At 42.8% G+C, this 17,060-nt stretch overlaps 1 protein-coding gene across 5 annotated transcripts in view; it reads left to right on the top strand.

The window, feature by feature from the left end:
- ARHGAP44 (Rho GTPase activating protein 44) overlaps positions 1–17,060 on the top strand; it is a 189,314-nt gene that overhangs the window by 137,330 nt on the left and 34,924 nt on the right. For all 5 annotated transcript variants that reach the window (XM_053568021.1, XM_053568024.1, XM_053568020.1 and 2 more), the window contains exons 8-12: positions 8,356–8,424; positions 10,649–10,730; positions 11,163–11,290; positions 15,041–15,152; positions 15,561–15,642. In XM_053568021.1, coding sequence (XP_053423996.1) covers positions 8,356–8,424; positions 10,649–10,730; positions 11,163–11,290; positions 15,041–15,152; positions 15,561–15,642 — 473 coding nt within the window. The remainder of the gene's footprint in view (positions 1–8,355; positions 8,425–10,648; positions 10,731–11,162; positions 11,291–15,040; positions 15,153–15,560; positions 15,643–17,060) is intronic.

Below are 17,060 nucleotides of genomic sequence, written 5' to 3'. Positions count from 1 at the left end.
GTTTTCTATATTCTCAGCAGGCAAGACAGGTGTTTGCGTCTCCTACATTGTGGAAAGTGAGCAAAGTGCAAGTTTGTGTCCCAAAAGTTAATGAAATAGAGATCTGATTACTCTTTGTTTAGGCACTGAGAGGACCAAGCAGAGCTTCCCAGATATTTGGGACCCGAGGAGCACACAGAAAAAAATCAAATTAAGGCGAGTTGAGACCTCTGGAATTACAGGGGCAGACTGAGTCCATCAGACCCTATTGTGATTATCCCCCAAAGGGACAAGCCTCACCCTTCAGAGCTGGTACCTGCCTTCTCTGTTCCTCCCGAGACCCTCTGTACAAGACCCCTGAATCAATCCATCCAAGGAATTGTAAGTAGCTGGTAATTTTTCAATAAGAGGAGAGAAAGTGAAGGACCTGTGAACAAAGAAGTAACAATAGAAAACAATTGGAAATCTACTCCCCTTCAAGATGGCTGTGTCGGTTTTGTTCTGTTGCGTGTAGGAAGGAGACTGGCTGCAGTCTTGGGATTTTCACTGGAAGGCGATGCTTTCCTTTCGCCTTTCCTTTTTATCTCCCCATATTCCATCACATACATTCTTATCATGACTGCCAAAACATCAGTGTGGCTGCAGTCATGATAAGAATCTATGTGATTCATTTAGCCTCATCCTCTCTCCACCTCTCTCTTTACTTACGTCTCTTCATTTCCATTTTTATTCATCTCCTCTGCATAATCTTTGCTCTTTGAAATTTGAGCTTAAATCTTGGAAAGATGACAACTGGAAGGAGATGTCAAGCTCATCTTTTCCTCCTCATAATCTGACTTAAACATATATTGTCAGATTAAAAGACAACATAGATGTTGACCTACAACTCTTCTTCTTACTGAATTAGTGGCACATCTTGGGAAGTGAATGAACAAGATCCTGGCAGAAACTATGAATACCCTCTTAACCAGAGGAAGAGGGTATGTGGAATGATTGAGGAGCACTTACGTTACTTGTACTCTCTTCTACCTGGACAGTCCAAGAGATCTCAGGGCCAGCATGGCCACATCCAACAGGAAGCCAGCAGGTGGCTGGGATCTTTCTTGGTGTGTCAGGTAGCAGTACCAGGAAGGAGACTGGGCATAGCCAAACCATTTACCAAAAGAGAGGATGGACCACATTATAAACAAAAACATTCCCTGGCCTGATGGCTTTACCAAACTCAAATAATTTTAATTGTTGTGATTTTTGAAGTTGGCTACAGGTATCCTCTGTGGCAGAAGCTCCAGAGGATTTTACATCACTAGACATATCAGAACATAGGTTTGGAGAAGATTCTGTCATGGGGGAAATAGGGGCAAAAAAGGGCATGTTCAGTATCTTGAGGTTAAAAAGTAGCCACAAGTAGATTGTTTTTCTGTGTTAGAAAACAGTAATAATATACCCAAGAATTAAAACACTTCTGAAAAAGATTTGCTGGTGGTAACAATAAATCGCTAGATTCAAAGAAATGTGGACTTGAGGCATCAGTAGATAATGGTTAGATAAAATCACCGAGTAACATGGAAAGGGAATTGAGTGAGATTAGAAGGATATTTTAAAAATAGAACAATAGGACAGGGCATGGTGGCTCACTCCTATAATCCTAGCACCCCAAGAGGCTCAAGCAGGAATATCCCTTGAGCTCAGGAGTTTGAGACCAGCCTAAGCAAGATGAGACCCTGTCTCTACTAAAACCAGAAGAATTGGCTGGACATGGTGGCACTTGCCTGTAGTCCCAGCTAGGTAGGCTGAGGCAGGAGGATTGCTTACGCTGAAAAGTTTGAAATTGCTGTGAGGTATGATAATGCCATGGCACTCTAACCTGGGTGACAGAGTAGGACTCTGTCTAAAAAAAAAAAAAGGAAAAGAAAAAAAGGAAAGAAAAAGTATACAGACATGAAATTGCTCTTAGTAAAGAACAAAATTGACAAAAAATTATCAATAATTGCAAGAAATTGAGCCATTAATATAGAGAACTTGAGAATTTCTTATAGAATGTTAATGCAAGAGTCAAAAGGAATAAAAACAATGAAAGAAAAGATGGTAGACATTGAAGATACACAATGGAAGCCAATGTACAGATAACAGACTTGGAAAAACAGAACAAATCAGAAGAATGTAGATAAAACTGGCTACGTCAGAGATTTCTATCTCAAATTTGTGCTTCTGAAAAACAGGGCTTTTGTGCTTTCCTTTTTTTTTTTGTTTTTTCCTTTACTTTTGAAATGATTTTTTAAACTTTTTAAAATTAATAAACTTTGGTTTTTAGAGCAGTTTTAATCTCACAGCAAAATTGAATGGAGAGTTACAAGGAGAGTTCCTAAATATCTCCTGCCCCCACACATGTGCACAGCCTTCCCCACTAGCAACACCCAACACCGTGGTGCAGTTTGTTACAGTTGACGAAACTACATCGATATATCATTATCACCCAAAGTTCATAGATTATAGTGTCATAAAGAATAGTTTCACTGCCCTAAAATCCTCTGCCTCCACCCATTCATTTCTCCCTCTAAGCCTTCCACAGATCTTTTTTGTTATACAGTATGCAGCCTTTTCAGATTGGCTTCTTTCACTTAGCACTATAAATGTAGGTTTCCTTCGAACTTTTTTATGCTTTAAAAACTCATTTCTTTTTAGCACTGAATAACATGCCATTCTCCGGACATACCACAGTTTATCCATTCACCTTCTGAAGGACATGTGTGTTTTGACAATTATGAACAAAGATGCTATAGACATCCACGTGAAGGCTTTTGTATGGATGTAAGTTTTTCATTTCTTTGGGTAAAGAGGAAGGAGCATAATTGCTAGATTGTATGGTGAAAGGGTGTTGAGTTTTGTAAGAAATGGCCATACCACCTTCCAAAGTGCTGTATATTATTTTGCATTCCCACCAGCCAGCATTTGGTGGTATCAGTGTTTTGGATTTCAGCCATTGCAATGAAGGTTCCGATCCATGTTCAGTCTCTTTAATCTATATTTTGCATTTTAATATGCTTTGTAATATTTTGTTGGAAGGTGGGCAGTGATGTTTTGAGTAAAGGGAATAGCAATAACAGATCTTTAGTGATATAGTCGTAAGGTGTACAAAAAGGGGAAGTGTCCTAGAGACCTGTGACTGGGTGTCATTCTTATGGTAAGTCTGTATTCCTAGGCTGTGAATTTTACCAGTGCTTCTGGATTTTAATTATTTCTTTCTTAGGTGGGACAGAATGGCTACAGAAAGCTGGAACTGAGGTTGGTTAGGCAATGAAAAAAGCCCAATATTTAGACTTTGGTAAACTAATTTCTCTTGAGGGCAGACCATATTGAGAATGAGAGAATGCTCTAGCATATCTCCAAATGGTTACTTTTTTCCCTCCTCCTGCTGTAAGCAAGAGAGGATTTTTCTCAGAAATTCACCATGAGAACCTGGTAGAGGTTCTGAAGGTAAAAGTACCTCCCTGCCCCTCGTAACTACATCCCCCCCAGACTTGCCCACACTGCACCTCCGGCAAGTCCTCAGTTACACTGTGGATTGTCCCACCCCATTACTGGTTTCTGCTGCACTGAGTTGTGATTCTCTGTACCTGCCTGTCCATCTCCAATTTGGGGGGCAGCAGTTTGCTCTGTGACATCACTGCTCCAACAGATCTAAGCACAGTTTATTTTTCAGTTTGTCCAGTGTCTTACTGGTTGTTAGGACAGACTTCTAAGCTCCTTACATGCTGGACTGGAGGCCAGAAGTCAGTAATAAGAACTGAGGTTTATTAATTACCAAGAAAAAGTGCTTAAGAAACCAGTATTTATAAGTATCTTGGGGAATTGTTTTAATAATAGAATATTTTAAATTCTACCATAAAAGTATGAAATACAGGATAATTATAAAATAATGCTGAGGAAATCAACATTATGAACATTTGAATTTCCCAGAATTAATCTGATTAGTACTGTGGTAACTAGATATAATTGTAATAAATTTTTCAAAAGGTGATAAAATATTTCTAAAGTTAATATGAGAAAATTATTGGAGCTTTGAATTACTCTCTCAAAATATATTAAAGAGCTACATAATTAAAATTTAAGTATGATTTCAAACATACATAGATCAGTAGAGGGAAAAAAGACATCCCAGCCTGATGAAAATCCAAGTATATGAGAAGTTTCATCTGGTAAATATGATATTTCCCATCCATAGGGACAGACTACTCTATTCATAAATAATTCTGGGACATTTGGTTAGATATTTGAGAAAGTTTTTTTCTGAGTTGGTATCTGAGATGAGTAACAAACTAAATTCTAAATATATTAAACATTTCAAGTTATGTTCTTTATTGAACATATATATATATATACATAGAGAGAGAGAGAGATAATTATATCGTTGATTGAGGGAGGGGATCATAAAGAGAAAAATTTAATACATATTACTATGTGCAAAAGCTATAGAAAAGTACTATGGATCCCCACATAATGTTATAGTGCCCCAGGTGACAAATTGGGGGAAAGTATTCACAGTATTTGATAAAGCCAATGGTCTCCCCAATCTAAATAACACTTAAAAATCTTATAAATAAGAAGACTGGACATAGTGGTTCACACTTGTGATCCCAGCACTGTGGGAGCTGAGGCAAGGTGGATTGCTTGAGGCTAGGATTTCAAGACCAGCTTGAGCAGCATAGCAAGAACTCATCTCTACAAAAAAAAAAAAAAAAAAATTAGCCAAGCATGGTGGTGCATACCTGTAGTCCCAGCTGCTTAGGAGACTGAGGCAGGAATTTGAAGGTGCACAGGAATTTGAGGGTGCAGTGAGCTATAATAATGCCATTGCACTGTAGCCCAGGCTATAGAGCAAGACTCTGTCTCAGAAAAAAAGTAGGTGACACCTCTCATAGGAAAATGGATGCTCAGTGTAGACAGGAGTTGAGAATGGACAATAAATCCACTGACAATGGATAATAAAAGGAACTGACAGACTCCTAACGGCCCAATTGATTATTTTGTTTATAATGTTTTAAAATTTATAGAGAATTAAATAATCAGAATTCATTTAAGTGTAGAATTTATCATCAGTAGGATGAATAAACTGGACCACATAATCCAGAGATGGGCACAAACCTGCATAAACAGATATAAACAGATGTTTATTCAGCTGTTACTATAATATGAAAAACTAGAAGCATAATAGTCAATAATAGAAACATAGTCCGTCCATATAATAAAGCATCATGTGGCCATTAAAGCATGTTTATCTGGAGGTAAATAAGCCACAAAGCAATCTGGGCCCATTTTTTTTTTTTTTCTTTTTCTTTTTGTAAGTAAATTAATTGTACAAAAAACAGAGGTCTGGTTAGAATAGACAGACACAAAATGAACTAGCCTCAGTGTTTATAGTGGTGTGGCTGTGATGAGGCTGCAGGTGAATTTATTTATTTTGTATTTACCTGAGTGTGGATTAGTTACAAAATCAGAAAACATGATTTTTAAAAATATGTTAAATTTGGCAATTGTTGATGAAAGTTTTTTTTTCTCTTTATAAGGAAAATTTGCTAGTGATCTGGATAAATGGAGGTTTGATTTGTACCTTCCACTTTTATTACTTACTTATAATGCAGTTTATTTGGAATCCATATTATTAGCCTAATAGTGCAGTAGTCCAGCCATAATTTTATAATTCCTAGCTCTTCCTGCGTATTTTTGTATCATCTGTTAGAAAAGCTCAAATGCTAAGATGTTAAATGTGTATTTGATGCAAGAGTCCTTCCGAGGCTCCCTTCCTTTCCTCTATCTGCTGAGACATTTTTTTTTCTTTTTCTAGAGACAGAGTCTTACTTTATTGTCCTCAGTAGAGTGCTGTGACGTAACAGCTCACAGCAACCTCCAACTCCTGGGCTTAGGTGATTCTCTTGCCTCAGCCTCCCGAGTAGCTGGGACTACAGGCGCCCACCACAACACCCGGCTATTTTTTTGTTGTTGTTGTTGCAGTTTGGCTGGGACCAGGTCTGAACCTGCCACCCTCAGTATATGGGGCCAGAGTCCTACCCACTGAGCCTCAGGTGCCGCCTGCTGAGACATTTTTATCACTCAACTCTGTTTTTCTTCTTCTTCTTCCTCTTCCTCTTCCTCTTCTTCCAGACTCTTGCTCTGTTGCCTTGGGTAGAGTGTAGTGGCATCATCATAGGTCATTGCAACCTCAAATTCCTGGTCTCAAGCAATCTTCCTACCTCAGCCTCCCATAGAGGTAGGATTACAGGTGTGAGCCACTGTGTCTGGCCTCAACTCTGTTTTTTTCTGACTTGAAATATCTCTGGCTGGGCATAGTGGCTTATGATTATAATCCTAACATTCTGGAAGGCTGAAGTGTGACAGTTGCTTGAAGCTAGGAATTCAAGTTAAGCTTGGGCAACATAGCAAGACCTCATCTCTACAAAAAGATTTAAAAATTAGCCAGGCATTGTGGCACATACCTGTAGTCCCAGCTACTCCATAGACCTAGGTGATAAGATTACTTAAGCTCAGGAGTTTGAGGTTACTGTGAGCTATCATCAGTCCACTGCACTCAGCCTGGGGGATACGGTAAGATCTGTCTCTGAAAAAAAAAAAAAAGAAAGAAAAAGTAGTATCTCCCTTATAACTGCCACTGCCATGCTGGAGATGGGCATCCCCTGAACACAGCTGCTGCAGGGATGGCAGAGACAAAGCTGATTCCCAACAAACTGTTTTCTCTTGAACCTTTGATAGACTGGGCATTCTTCAAAGGCCTTCATTTAAGGGATCCTTTAATGAAATGGAGCCGGGGTGGTCTTTGAGCCCATTTTATTATTCTTCAGAAAATTTACCATCTCTGAACCCTATTGCACCCCTACAGTGCTAAGCATGTTGAGACAGTGGTCAACAGATAAGACCATTGAACTTGGCTGCCTATTGATCTGAAATTGGAAATTTAATACTTACCTAAGAGGGTTAGAGGTGAATTCTGTGTAATATTGTGTCTGGCATCTGGAATATTCTTAATGAGTGTTAATTCATTTTCTTCTTTCTTCATTCTCTGAAACTAGACCAAGAGTGGAATTGTCTGGTCTGTGCTCAGAGCTCTCCAGAGAACAGATTTCTTCTCTTAACTCTGTTGCTTGATTCTGTTGCCTGTGTACAGAAACTCTTGAATAATATTCTCAGCAATTGCTTGACTTTACAGACACTGAAAAAGAACCATTATTCCTGCATATCCCAGCTTCTTCCTGAGAATTGGTTTAAATGGCAACTGGAAAGATTGAGAGTGGTGGGGTTGGTTCAGCTTCCTGGAGGTTTCATGAAACAGGTGCTTCCTGAACCATGTGGGTGTGTGTGCTGCTTATTCATTTGACATCCAGGTCAGGTCTCTTGAGCTGTTTTCATGTTCTCTGGCCTCACCTGAATGTGTATGTTCTTCTTTCGTCAACTAAGCATCTTCTCTGAGGTCTCTCGCCAAGAGCCGGTGAACAAGGAAGGGTGTTGGAGGTTGATCATGTGACTTGTTCAATTTTCATCATATGAAATTATGTTTAGTGATGCCCCCAAATATGGTTAGTGTGACAGAGTCTACATTATGTTGAAAATGTACTTAAAAAAAAAAAAAAAGAAGAAAATGTACTTTTATTATACCATGCTATGGTTCAGTCAGTGGAACTGAAAACTGTTCTCCTCAAAGGATGAAACGTTCCAGAGTCCAGGCAGCATTAAGTTGTTGCCACCCAATCCCATGGAGCCCTGAATGATGATGGTTTTGTTAACACCATTAGATTTGTGTGCAATATTGGATGAGCCAGATTTTGCCAAGCTTTGAGTCAGCAGTTCTTTCCCTGTGCACCTGTCTTACCCAGGCTTCCTCCAAGTTGGAACATTTCCATCTTTTTCCCATATGCTTATGATCAACCAATCAGTAATAAGAATGAAAGAAAGCAGAACAGTAAAATGATCAAAGAGAAGAAACGGCAGAATGAAAAGGGCAACAGCACAGAGTGTGCCGGAGCTGGCTTCAGAGTGGGGGCACAGGCTGCAGAGACACAAGGAAGTGTCCGCACGTCACTCCCCTGCCCCAGCTCTGCCTGTAACTCTGCAGGTGGCACATGTGTTCCTATCCCCAGAGAAATGACTGGCTAGGTGTTCTTTACAAACTGACATGCATCGGAGCTGTGGTTGGGAAACATGGAAATGCCCCTGAGAAAAGTCCATGATATATGTACATATCAAGTGTTATTAAAAAGGAGGTTAAACAGTGTTTAAGGCTTTTTCTGCAGTGCTGTCTTGAGTCAGGCTTTAGCCACTCTCCACTGGTGGATGCTTTATCTGGGTTGTATGTTTTCCCTTGCACAGGACCAGCTGTCTGCTGACATGTACAGTTTTGTGGCCAAAGAAATTGACTATGCAAACTACTTTCAAACGGTAAGGATCCAGAAAGGTAAGACTGCTCAAAGACTGTTCATAAGAGTCATGGTGCAGACAGGTGGGGAAGAGGGTGGGGCTTTGACTGTTTTACCTGAAAACAAATCCTGCCTTCTGTAATCCCTTGTATGGGTTTCTTCAAAGACCTGACAATAAAACCCACCTCCAACCCTCAGGATTATTACAACTCAGTCCAGTGGTTCTAAGCCAGCAGTGATTTTGCCCTCTCCTCCAGTGGACATCTGGCAACATATGGAGCCATTTTTGCTTGTCACAGCTGGGAAGGGAGGTGCTACTGGCATTTAGGGAGTAGAGAGCAGAGATGTTTCTAAATATTGCACGGTTCACAAGAAGGTCCTCACAGCGATGAACTGTCCAGTCTAAAATGTCAGTAGTTCTGACATTGAGAAGCCATGGTCTGTGAAAACAAGAGACTTAAAAGATATAGAAAGATAAGCCTTTCTCCTTATGCATATGTATATTTTTAAATCTACATTATTATCAAAGACAATGACAAGTGGATAAACAACGATCAGTGTGGCCTATGTGCTAGCCTCTCATCAATCAAGGAAGATTTAGAGAGAAAGAAAGAGGAAGAAACAAGATCGGAGTCATCTAAACTTGAGTAATCTGGTGCAGATAATTAGGGCTGTTTACTAGGGTCAGTGCAAGGCTAGTAAAAATTAAAATTAAAATTAAAAAAATTAAATTTAATTAAAATTAAAAATTAAAAAGGCTAGTAAAAATTTGTCTGGGCACAGTGTCATGTCTGTAATCCTAATAGTCTAGGAGGCTGAGGCAGGTTGAGCTCAGGAGTTTGAGACAAGCCTGAGCAAGAGTGAGACCGGTCTCTACTAAAAATAAAAAAACTAACTGGACTTGGTGGCACACACCTGTAGTCCCCAGAACTTTGATGAGGCAAAGAAGATTGCTTGAGCCCAGCAGTTTGAGGTTGCTGTGAGCTATGACAGGGTGACAGAGTGAGACTGTTCCAAAAAAAAAAAAAAAAAAGGGAATAAAAATACAAATTAAAAAAGAAAAAAACAATTACGCTCACCTGCTTTCAGTGTTGGGGATAAAAGGCTACCACCTATAAGCTCTCTATTTATCATCAAATATCTAAAGAAGGGAAAAGAAAGGAAGGGAAGGAATAACAAGGAAGGAAGGAAAAGAGAAGAATAACAAGGGAAATGCTGAAAAGTTTTAAATGCTTTGACAGTAAGATGAACAGCAGTGATCTGGCAGCAGTTTTCCATTTTCATTAGGTATCCAACTTACAGACGAGTCCCTTCTACCCCGAAAAGGTGTCGACTTCCCTTACTTCCGACTTAGAAAGTTTATTCTAAAGTAGTAGTATCTTTTCAAGTGTATTCCAATGTTTCTATTTGTGCAAATGTTTAATTTAAATTTTTTTGTATTTAACTAGAATCAATGCAGACAAATGTTTAATTTTAGAGTTTCTTAAATTAATGAACTCACTGACATTCCAAGCTTCACTAGCCTACCTAATTATTATTTGTGTACCATTTACTGCAATATTCTGATTTAAAAAAAAAATTATATTAAATTTGCTTTAGTTTTAGTTGGGGACCATCATGTCTGCCATCTACACCAAGCTCACAAACAGGGGCTCCCTCCCCTCCGTTCCTACAGGTCTGATTTTGGAGGGTGATGGGTTCAGGAAATAAAGTAGCTATTGTTCAAGGGTTTTCATGAGCTCTTACCAACATTGTGGCCACTTGGTATTAATGGAATATCAAAATAAAACACTTTGAAAGAATCTCTTCTTTGGGCTGCATCTCCATAGCTAAAGTGGTTTTACCTCTGGAGGTGTGCGAAGAGGATCAAGCCTCAAGTTTTCTGATCAATTATGTGCTAAACTGACTTTGCAGAAGCTAAGATAACATACAGGGTAATGGCGTTAATGTGTCTATCTTTTAGACACATGAATTTCTAAACTGTTTTCCATTTCCATCCTCCTATGGCTGCACCTGTCTCTTAGGCAGGGTGATGGTGAAGGCAGGCTTGCCGGGGGCCCACTCCTTCTTGATTCTTCTGCCTTGCAAGTTCCCACTGGGGACTTCTTCATTATGGGGCTAGTGAGGATGCACTCCCATCAGGTTAGGCAGATTAGAGGCGGGAACTGGGCACGATGCCCCCTTCCCCGGTATAAGTGCCTTCCTGCTGCATATGCCAAAGGTGACGCTTGCCCTGTGTTTTCCAGCTGATCGAAGTGCAAGCTGAGTACCACAGGAAGTCACTGACCCTCCTGCAGGCTGTGCTGCCTCAGATCAAAGCACAACAGGGTGAGTGCAACCTTCCTTGGAGAGGGGAGGGCTGGGACTCTGCTTGCTTTCCTGGGTGAGACCAATTCCCTGTATGGTGTTCACCTTATGCTCTGTCCAGCGGGGCCCCTTCACAGGAGTCTCTAGGACTTCCAGGCTGGTGTCTCGATCCAGTTATGGCGTGGTAGAGCGCACGCACACACACTGCCCCCACCACGGGGAGGCATGAGGGGTGTGTGAAGGGGTGTGTGTGATATTAGCCCCAGTAGTTCTGGGCACAGCTGGCTGGCTTTCCTCCCTCTCCAGTCCCCCTGTCATCCCCCAAACCACAGACTGGGGGCTCCACTGGGCCTCCATTTCTTTGAAAGTCTTAGAAGAATCTGGAAGGAAGATTCCAGCATGACTGACCATCTCAAACTGCTGACCGACCCCTTTCTCACTCCTCCCGCTCAGAGGCCTGGGTGGAGAAACCCTCCTTCGGGAAGCCCCTGGAGGAGCACCTCACCATCAGCGGCCGGGAGATCGCCTTCCCCATCGAGGCGTGTGTGACGATGCTCCTCGAGTGTGGGATGCAGGAGGAGGTAGGTCTGAGCATGGCCACCTCCGGCTGGAGCAGGTGGCCAGAGCAGGTCTCCTCCCCCACAGGACAGGCCTGATAAGACCTTCTTTTCTGTGTCGTCCTGCTCCAGACTTTTTGAATCCAAATGTGTTAGGACGATGGCACAGCCTCCTCTCCTGCACACGCTGGTCCTGCCTTTACCATTAGCTGTCACTGTTACAAGCACTGTGAGAGAAGTTAGCCAGGAGGAATTGATGGTCTTATTCCCACCATCTTTCCTCATCCTTAACGTGATTTGCTGCTGTAGCAAATCCGTCTGTCCGTCTGTCCGTCTTCCTGTTGTTTAATATGTTACCTAACTTTAAAAATAGAGCTCTTCACCTTGATGATCTCTACTCTTTTATAGAGATCTTGAAAACAAGGTTGACAGAAATGTAAGAGCACTTTTTAAAAGTCGAGTGTACAGGGGCGCCTGTAGCTCAGCAGAGCTGATGGTTTCGAACCTGGCCCAGGGCCCGCCAAACAACAATGACAACTGTAACAAAAAAAATAGTCAGGTGTTGTGGCGGGCGCCTATAGTCCCACCTACTTGGGAGACTGAGGCAAAAGATCACTTAAGCCCAAGAGTTTGAGGTTGCTGTGAGCTGTGACGCCACGGCACTCTACCGAAGGCAACATAGTGAGACTCTGTCAAAAAAAAACACGTGTAAAAAAGGTCTACAAGAAATTGGTCACTATGGTTATAATTATTGCCCTGTAAATCATTCCCTGGGAGACAGATCTCAACTTTGCTCTCTGCCTTAGGCTGTTTTCACATCTTCATCTTCCTTCGATCTGATCAATCAATTCATATTTATTTAGGGCCTGTTACATGTTTATCACTGAGCAAAGTATGCAAGAATGAGGTGGTACATAGAAACTTGTGTTGCGGGGATGAGTCTCGCCTTCCTCCAATGAGCTTCATCATTCCAAGACAACGTACGCGTCTCTGAATAAGCACTAGATCACGCGGGGAAAACGGTGAGGGTTGTGGGAGAGAAGGGAGCAAATGAGCTCATAGATGTGGCTGCTTCCGTTGTGCTAGGCCTAGTCCACATTCTGGATATTCAGAGAGGAATGGGAATAAATGTGTCTTTTGACCACACATTTTTGCTGGACATTTCATGTTTGTTACCAATTAAAAAAGGGTGGGAGATGGACTGGGCCTTTTCTTTCTCCATTTTTTTTTCCATTGTAGAAAAGCATAGACACATAAAGATAAAATAATGATCCCATCTCCCAGTTTATGGTCAATCTTATTCATCTCTGCCTTCATCTCCTGCCCCCAAATCCATGCCTTGGATATTTTGAAGTAAATCTCAAACATCTATCATTTCAGTGCATTCAAAGCTTGGCGCCTGTAGCTCAGCGGTTATAACACCGGCCACATACACCGGGGCTGGCACGTTCGAACCCAGCCTGGGCCTTGCCAAACAACAATGACAGCTACAATAAAAAAATAGCCAGGTGTCTGATGGGCTCCTGTAGTCCTAGCTACTTGGGAGACTGAGGCAAGAGAATCGCTTAAGCCCAAGTGTTTGAGGTTGCTGTGAGCTGTGACACCATGGCACTCTACCCAGGGCAACATAGTGAGACTTTATCTCAAAGAAAAAAAAAAAAAAAAGACTTGATTGCACTAATGTACACAGCTATGATTTAACAATAAAAATAAATAAATTAAAGAAAAGAATGCATTCATATGTATCTCTAAAAGATAGAGTGCTTTCAAGTGTAACAGTATTACCATATCCAAATCATAACTAATGTATTAGTATCATCAAATCTCTAACCAGTATAAACCGGCTCTTGGGCATTCTCTTGGGCATCTCCCACCCTGTCCCCCCACTCTCCTGCCTCTGTCCTCTTTGGGCCATTCCACGTCCTGCCAGACCTCAGTCGGCCACTTTCACATCTCCCCACTTTGTATCAGCTCTTCTCCTGTAGTAGCAACTAGGCTCAGGTTTCCTATAGCCTAGAAAAAATGTATTCTTTCATCCTGCTGCAACTCATTCCTTCAGCAGCTCATTGGTTTTGTATTTATGTAGCCCACTTGCTTAAAAAGCTTCCATTGTTATGGCACAAGCAATGACCACCAGACGGATAATTTCAAAACCCAATTCAGAGTCTTTATTGACCGGCCAGCTGGCTGTCACCCTGTGTAATGAGAGCAGCCGCGACCAGCTCAGAATCAGGGTTTTATAGGGTTGGCCGATACAGGCAAGCAAGCAGTCGGTTATCGTAACCTACCTTCACAGAAGCAGACTTTGCATTTGCGGTTAGCGGATAAGCAAACAATTTTTCACAATACAAGCTCAGTAAGTTCTTCTCCCGTCTCCCCATTCTTCCCTCCGTCTCCTGCCCCCGGTCTGAGGGGGTGGCACAGGGCCGTGGCGGCCATCTCACCATCACTTGCCACTTTTGCTGCTTTGCCACCACCTACTGATCTTCTTCCCGGGGTGTTACATCTGCTCCCATCCTGCAGTGGTCCCCAGGGACCTCCCCCTCCAATGTTAGCCCCAATGACTTAGTCCCAGCCTCCTGGGCCACGTCACCACCTGGTGCTACCAATGGAGCCGTCCTTGAAACGAGTGACCCTCCCAGGTCCCCTTCTTGCCTCTGACCCCAGGGGCCTCAGGGGCCTTGTTCAGTACCTCTACTTGCTCTGCCATTCCAGAACTGTGCTTGAGCCTCAGTGACAAGTCTTCTGGTGGAAGGCACCACTCTGTTCTCCGCCATTCTTCAATATTTCTATACAGATTTTCCTCATGCACCTCTAAAACTGGACTCCCTAGCTGTCTTAACTATATCCTCCTCCGCATGGGTCTTACACGTCTAAAGGCTTACACCTGGCACATCTATTTCCCTCTCTTTGGCACTGGCCATCACCAGATCCTGCTAGTGCTCCTTGCATAGAGGTAGCACAGTTTTAGAAAGCTCTAAGCTGCCTCTCTATTGCATCCTCCAGCTCGCTGGCTTTGTCCTGGCAGCCTCACTCATACACTAGTCCAATTGTGTTTACGTAGCTTTCTCACATACATGTCGAAGAGTTTTGCACATCTATTTACCCAATACACCCTGTTTTGAGAAGGGAGCTGATAATCCCAGCAGGCCGTAAGCTCTTTGGGCCAGACCAGGAACATATTCTTCTAAAGGAACTTGTAAGTCTGAATGGCCATAAACCATCAAAGGAGTGAGATTCTGCCTGCATATTTCTCAGCCTGTGGATTGCTTCCCAGTATGCAGGGAGCTAAGAGAATGGAACAGAACAGATAGATAGGTCTTTAACCCACATTGCCTTACTGTGATGTGGAGGCTTCTTTCCAGCTCTGCCCTGCATCAGCCTTCTCTTCCACCCAGCCTTCTCCTGCCCTTCTTTTCCTTTCTCATAGCTCACTTTTGCTCTGCAAGGTACAATGGTTCACTCAGAGGAGGTGGCAGTGATTAGAAAGTAACTTTTAAAAATGCAACATGGAGGGACTAACGTTCATTTATTCAACAAACACTTACTGCACTAGACCCAGCAGTGGTCAAAGTCCAGTCCCTGCCCTTGAGCTGCTTATGTACAAAGGAGGAGACATTTGGAAAACAAGTAGCTGTGATGTTGGAAAGTGATGTTGGACAAGTGCATCTAAGAGGTTTTGGAGGAAAGGAGGAGATAGACTGCGGTCTGTCTGCTGTGCTCTCGCGCCTGAGAGGTGCAGAGCTGCCTACTGACCTTCTGTCCTGTTGGCAGGGACTCTTCCGAGTAGCCCCCTCTGCCTCCAAGCTGAAGAAGCTGAAAGCTGCCCTGGACTGCTGCGTGGTGGACGTGCAGGAGTACTCGGCAGACCCCCATGCGATCGCAGGTGGGAGCTCACGCCTTCTCAGCACAAACCTTCTGTGTGCTGTGGGGACCCATGGGAAAGGAGGCTGTGTGGCTACATGTCTGGGACACTTGGGCCAGTGGTGTGCCAATCTGATATGCTTCAGACATGTCCACTCAGGGCCCAGTTCTAGACTTTGGTGCTGTGGCCCCTTGACGGAAGGCCTCCTGGGGTGTGCAGAGAAGAGGCAGTGGTGGGAAGTAAGAGGGCTATGTGGTTGTCAGCCCCTGGCAGAGCCTTGCACCTGTTCACATGGGAAGCCACTCTGTGATCTTGGCACAGTGGTTGGGGGGCCCTTCTCCAAGGGAGTCCTCGTGGGCAGTGCTGGCTGGTGGATCCTGTCTCTGCCGTGTCATAACAGTTCACAGACAATGTTGTAATCATACCCAGGAGCTTTGAAATCTTACCTCCGAGAGTTGCCAGAACCTCTTATGACCTTTGAACTCTATGACGAGTGGATCCAGGCCTCCAAGTGAGTACCCTTTTGTTCTGGACTGTCTTGTGGGTTGGTTGGAGTTTATTTGGAAGTATGTACAGAAATTAGGAACACATGTAACTCATGATCTAGCAACCCCATTGCTTGGTATCCATCACAAAGGATTACTTCTACCTGCATGTGCCCAGCGAGGCACGCACCAGGATGGTGATGGTGTGGAGCAGCAGGAGCCCAGAGTTACTAAAGGTGCATTGGAGAAAGGAAGAGGTTAAATAAACCAGGCTCTATCTAGAGCATGTCATACTCAGCAGCAATTAAAAACTAGGTAGAGCAAACTCTAACCTAGTCATATATGCTAACAGGAAAAGGTTTGGGGATTTACTGTTAAGTGAAATAAAGGAGTTAACAAGGACATGTGTGATAGTCTGTTGTTGCAAAAAGGAAAATAGACATCAAACAAACGCAAAAGAATGAAATTTTAGGAGTGCCTGTATTTACCTGTAAATGCATAAAAGAAGGTTCTAGAAGGGCTAACACAGGCCGATGGCCGTGATTCCTTCTAGAAAGAAGGATAGGACCAGGAATAGGCACAAGGTCTTAGCCTTATCTATAATAGTTAAAAATATTTTAACAACATCTAATGAGCCGTGAACAAAAAAAGCACAATATGTGGGCAGTGGCTCGTGTTTGCCCCTCCGAAAGGTGTGCCAAGGGAGAGGCCACAACTTGGCGGGAGACCAAGGACTCTAGAGGTGTGTCGGGAACAATGAGAATGCAGAGAGCTTTTGCAGCTGGTGCCGAGCAGTGTTCAGCTATCGGCACGCTTGAACTATACTTAAACTTGCACAGCACACTTAAATTATGTTGGTCCAAAAAGAGATTAAAAATAGAATAAATTTACTGCACTTTGAATGTGTTTTGAAAGTAATTTAATTATGATCTTTAAAAATTCTTGCAGCACACCAGTTGAAAATTGCTGGCCAGGCCGGGCACGGTGGCTCATGCCTGTAATCCTAGCACTATGGGAGTCCAAGGAGGGTAGACTGCTTGAGCTCAGGCGTTTGAGACCAGCCTGACTAAGAATGAGACCCTGTCTCTACTAAAAACAGAAAAACTATCTGGGCATTGTGGCGGGCACCTGTAGGCCCAGCTACTTGGGAGACTGAGGCAAGAGGACTGTTTGAGCCTGAGAGTTGAGGTTGCTGTGAGTTATGATGCCACAGCACTCTACCCAGGAAACAGTAATTTTGCCTAGAACAGTGGTTTCTAACCCTTTGTGTGCCTGAGCATGTCCTGGGAAGTTTTAAGATACCACTGCCTTAGCCTTTTTTTTTTTTAAGATTTGGATAGAATTGGTCTAGGTTCTGTTGTCTCAGAGCTCCCAAGGCTGTTAGGCTGATAACCATTAACCTTTGGTGAAGCTGAGTTTCACCAGAGGGCAGCACCAGCATTCC

Source organism: Nycticebus coucang, chromosome 18 (assembly GCF_027406575.1).
Source record: "Nycticebus coucang isolate mNycCou1 chromosome 18, mNycCou1.pri, whole genome shotgun sequence".
NCBI lineage: Eukaryota > Metazoa > Chordata > Mammalia > Primates > Lorisidae > Nycticebus > Nycticebus coucang.
The sequence above is the reverse complement of the archived record's forward strand: the minus strand, read 5'-3'. Positions and strand labels throughout refer to the sequence as shown.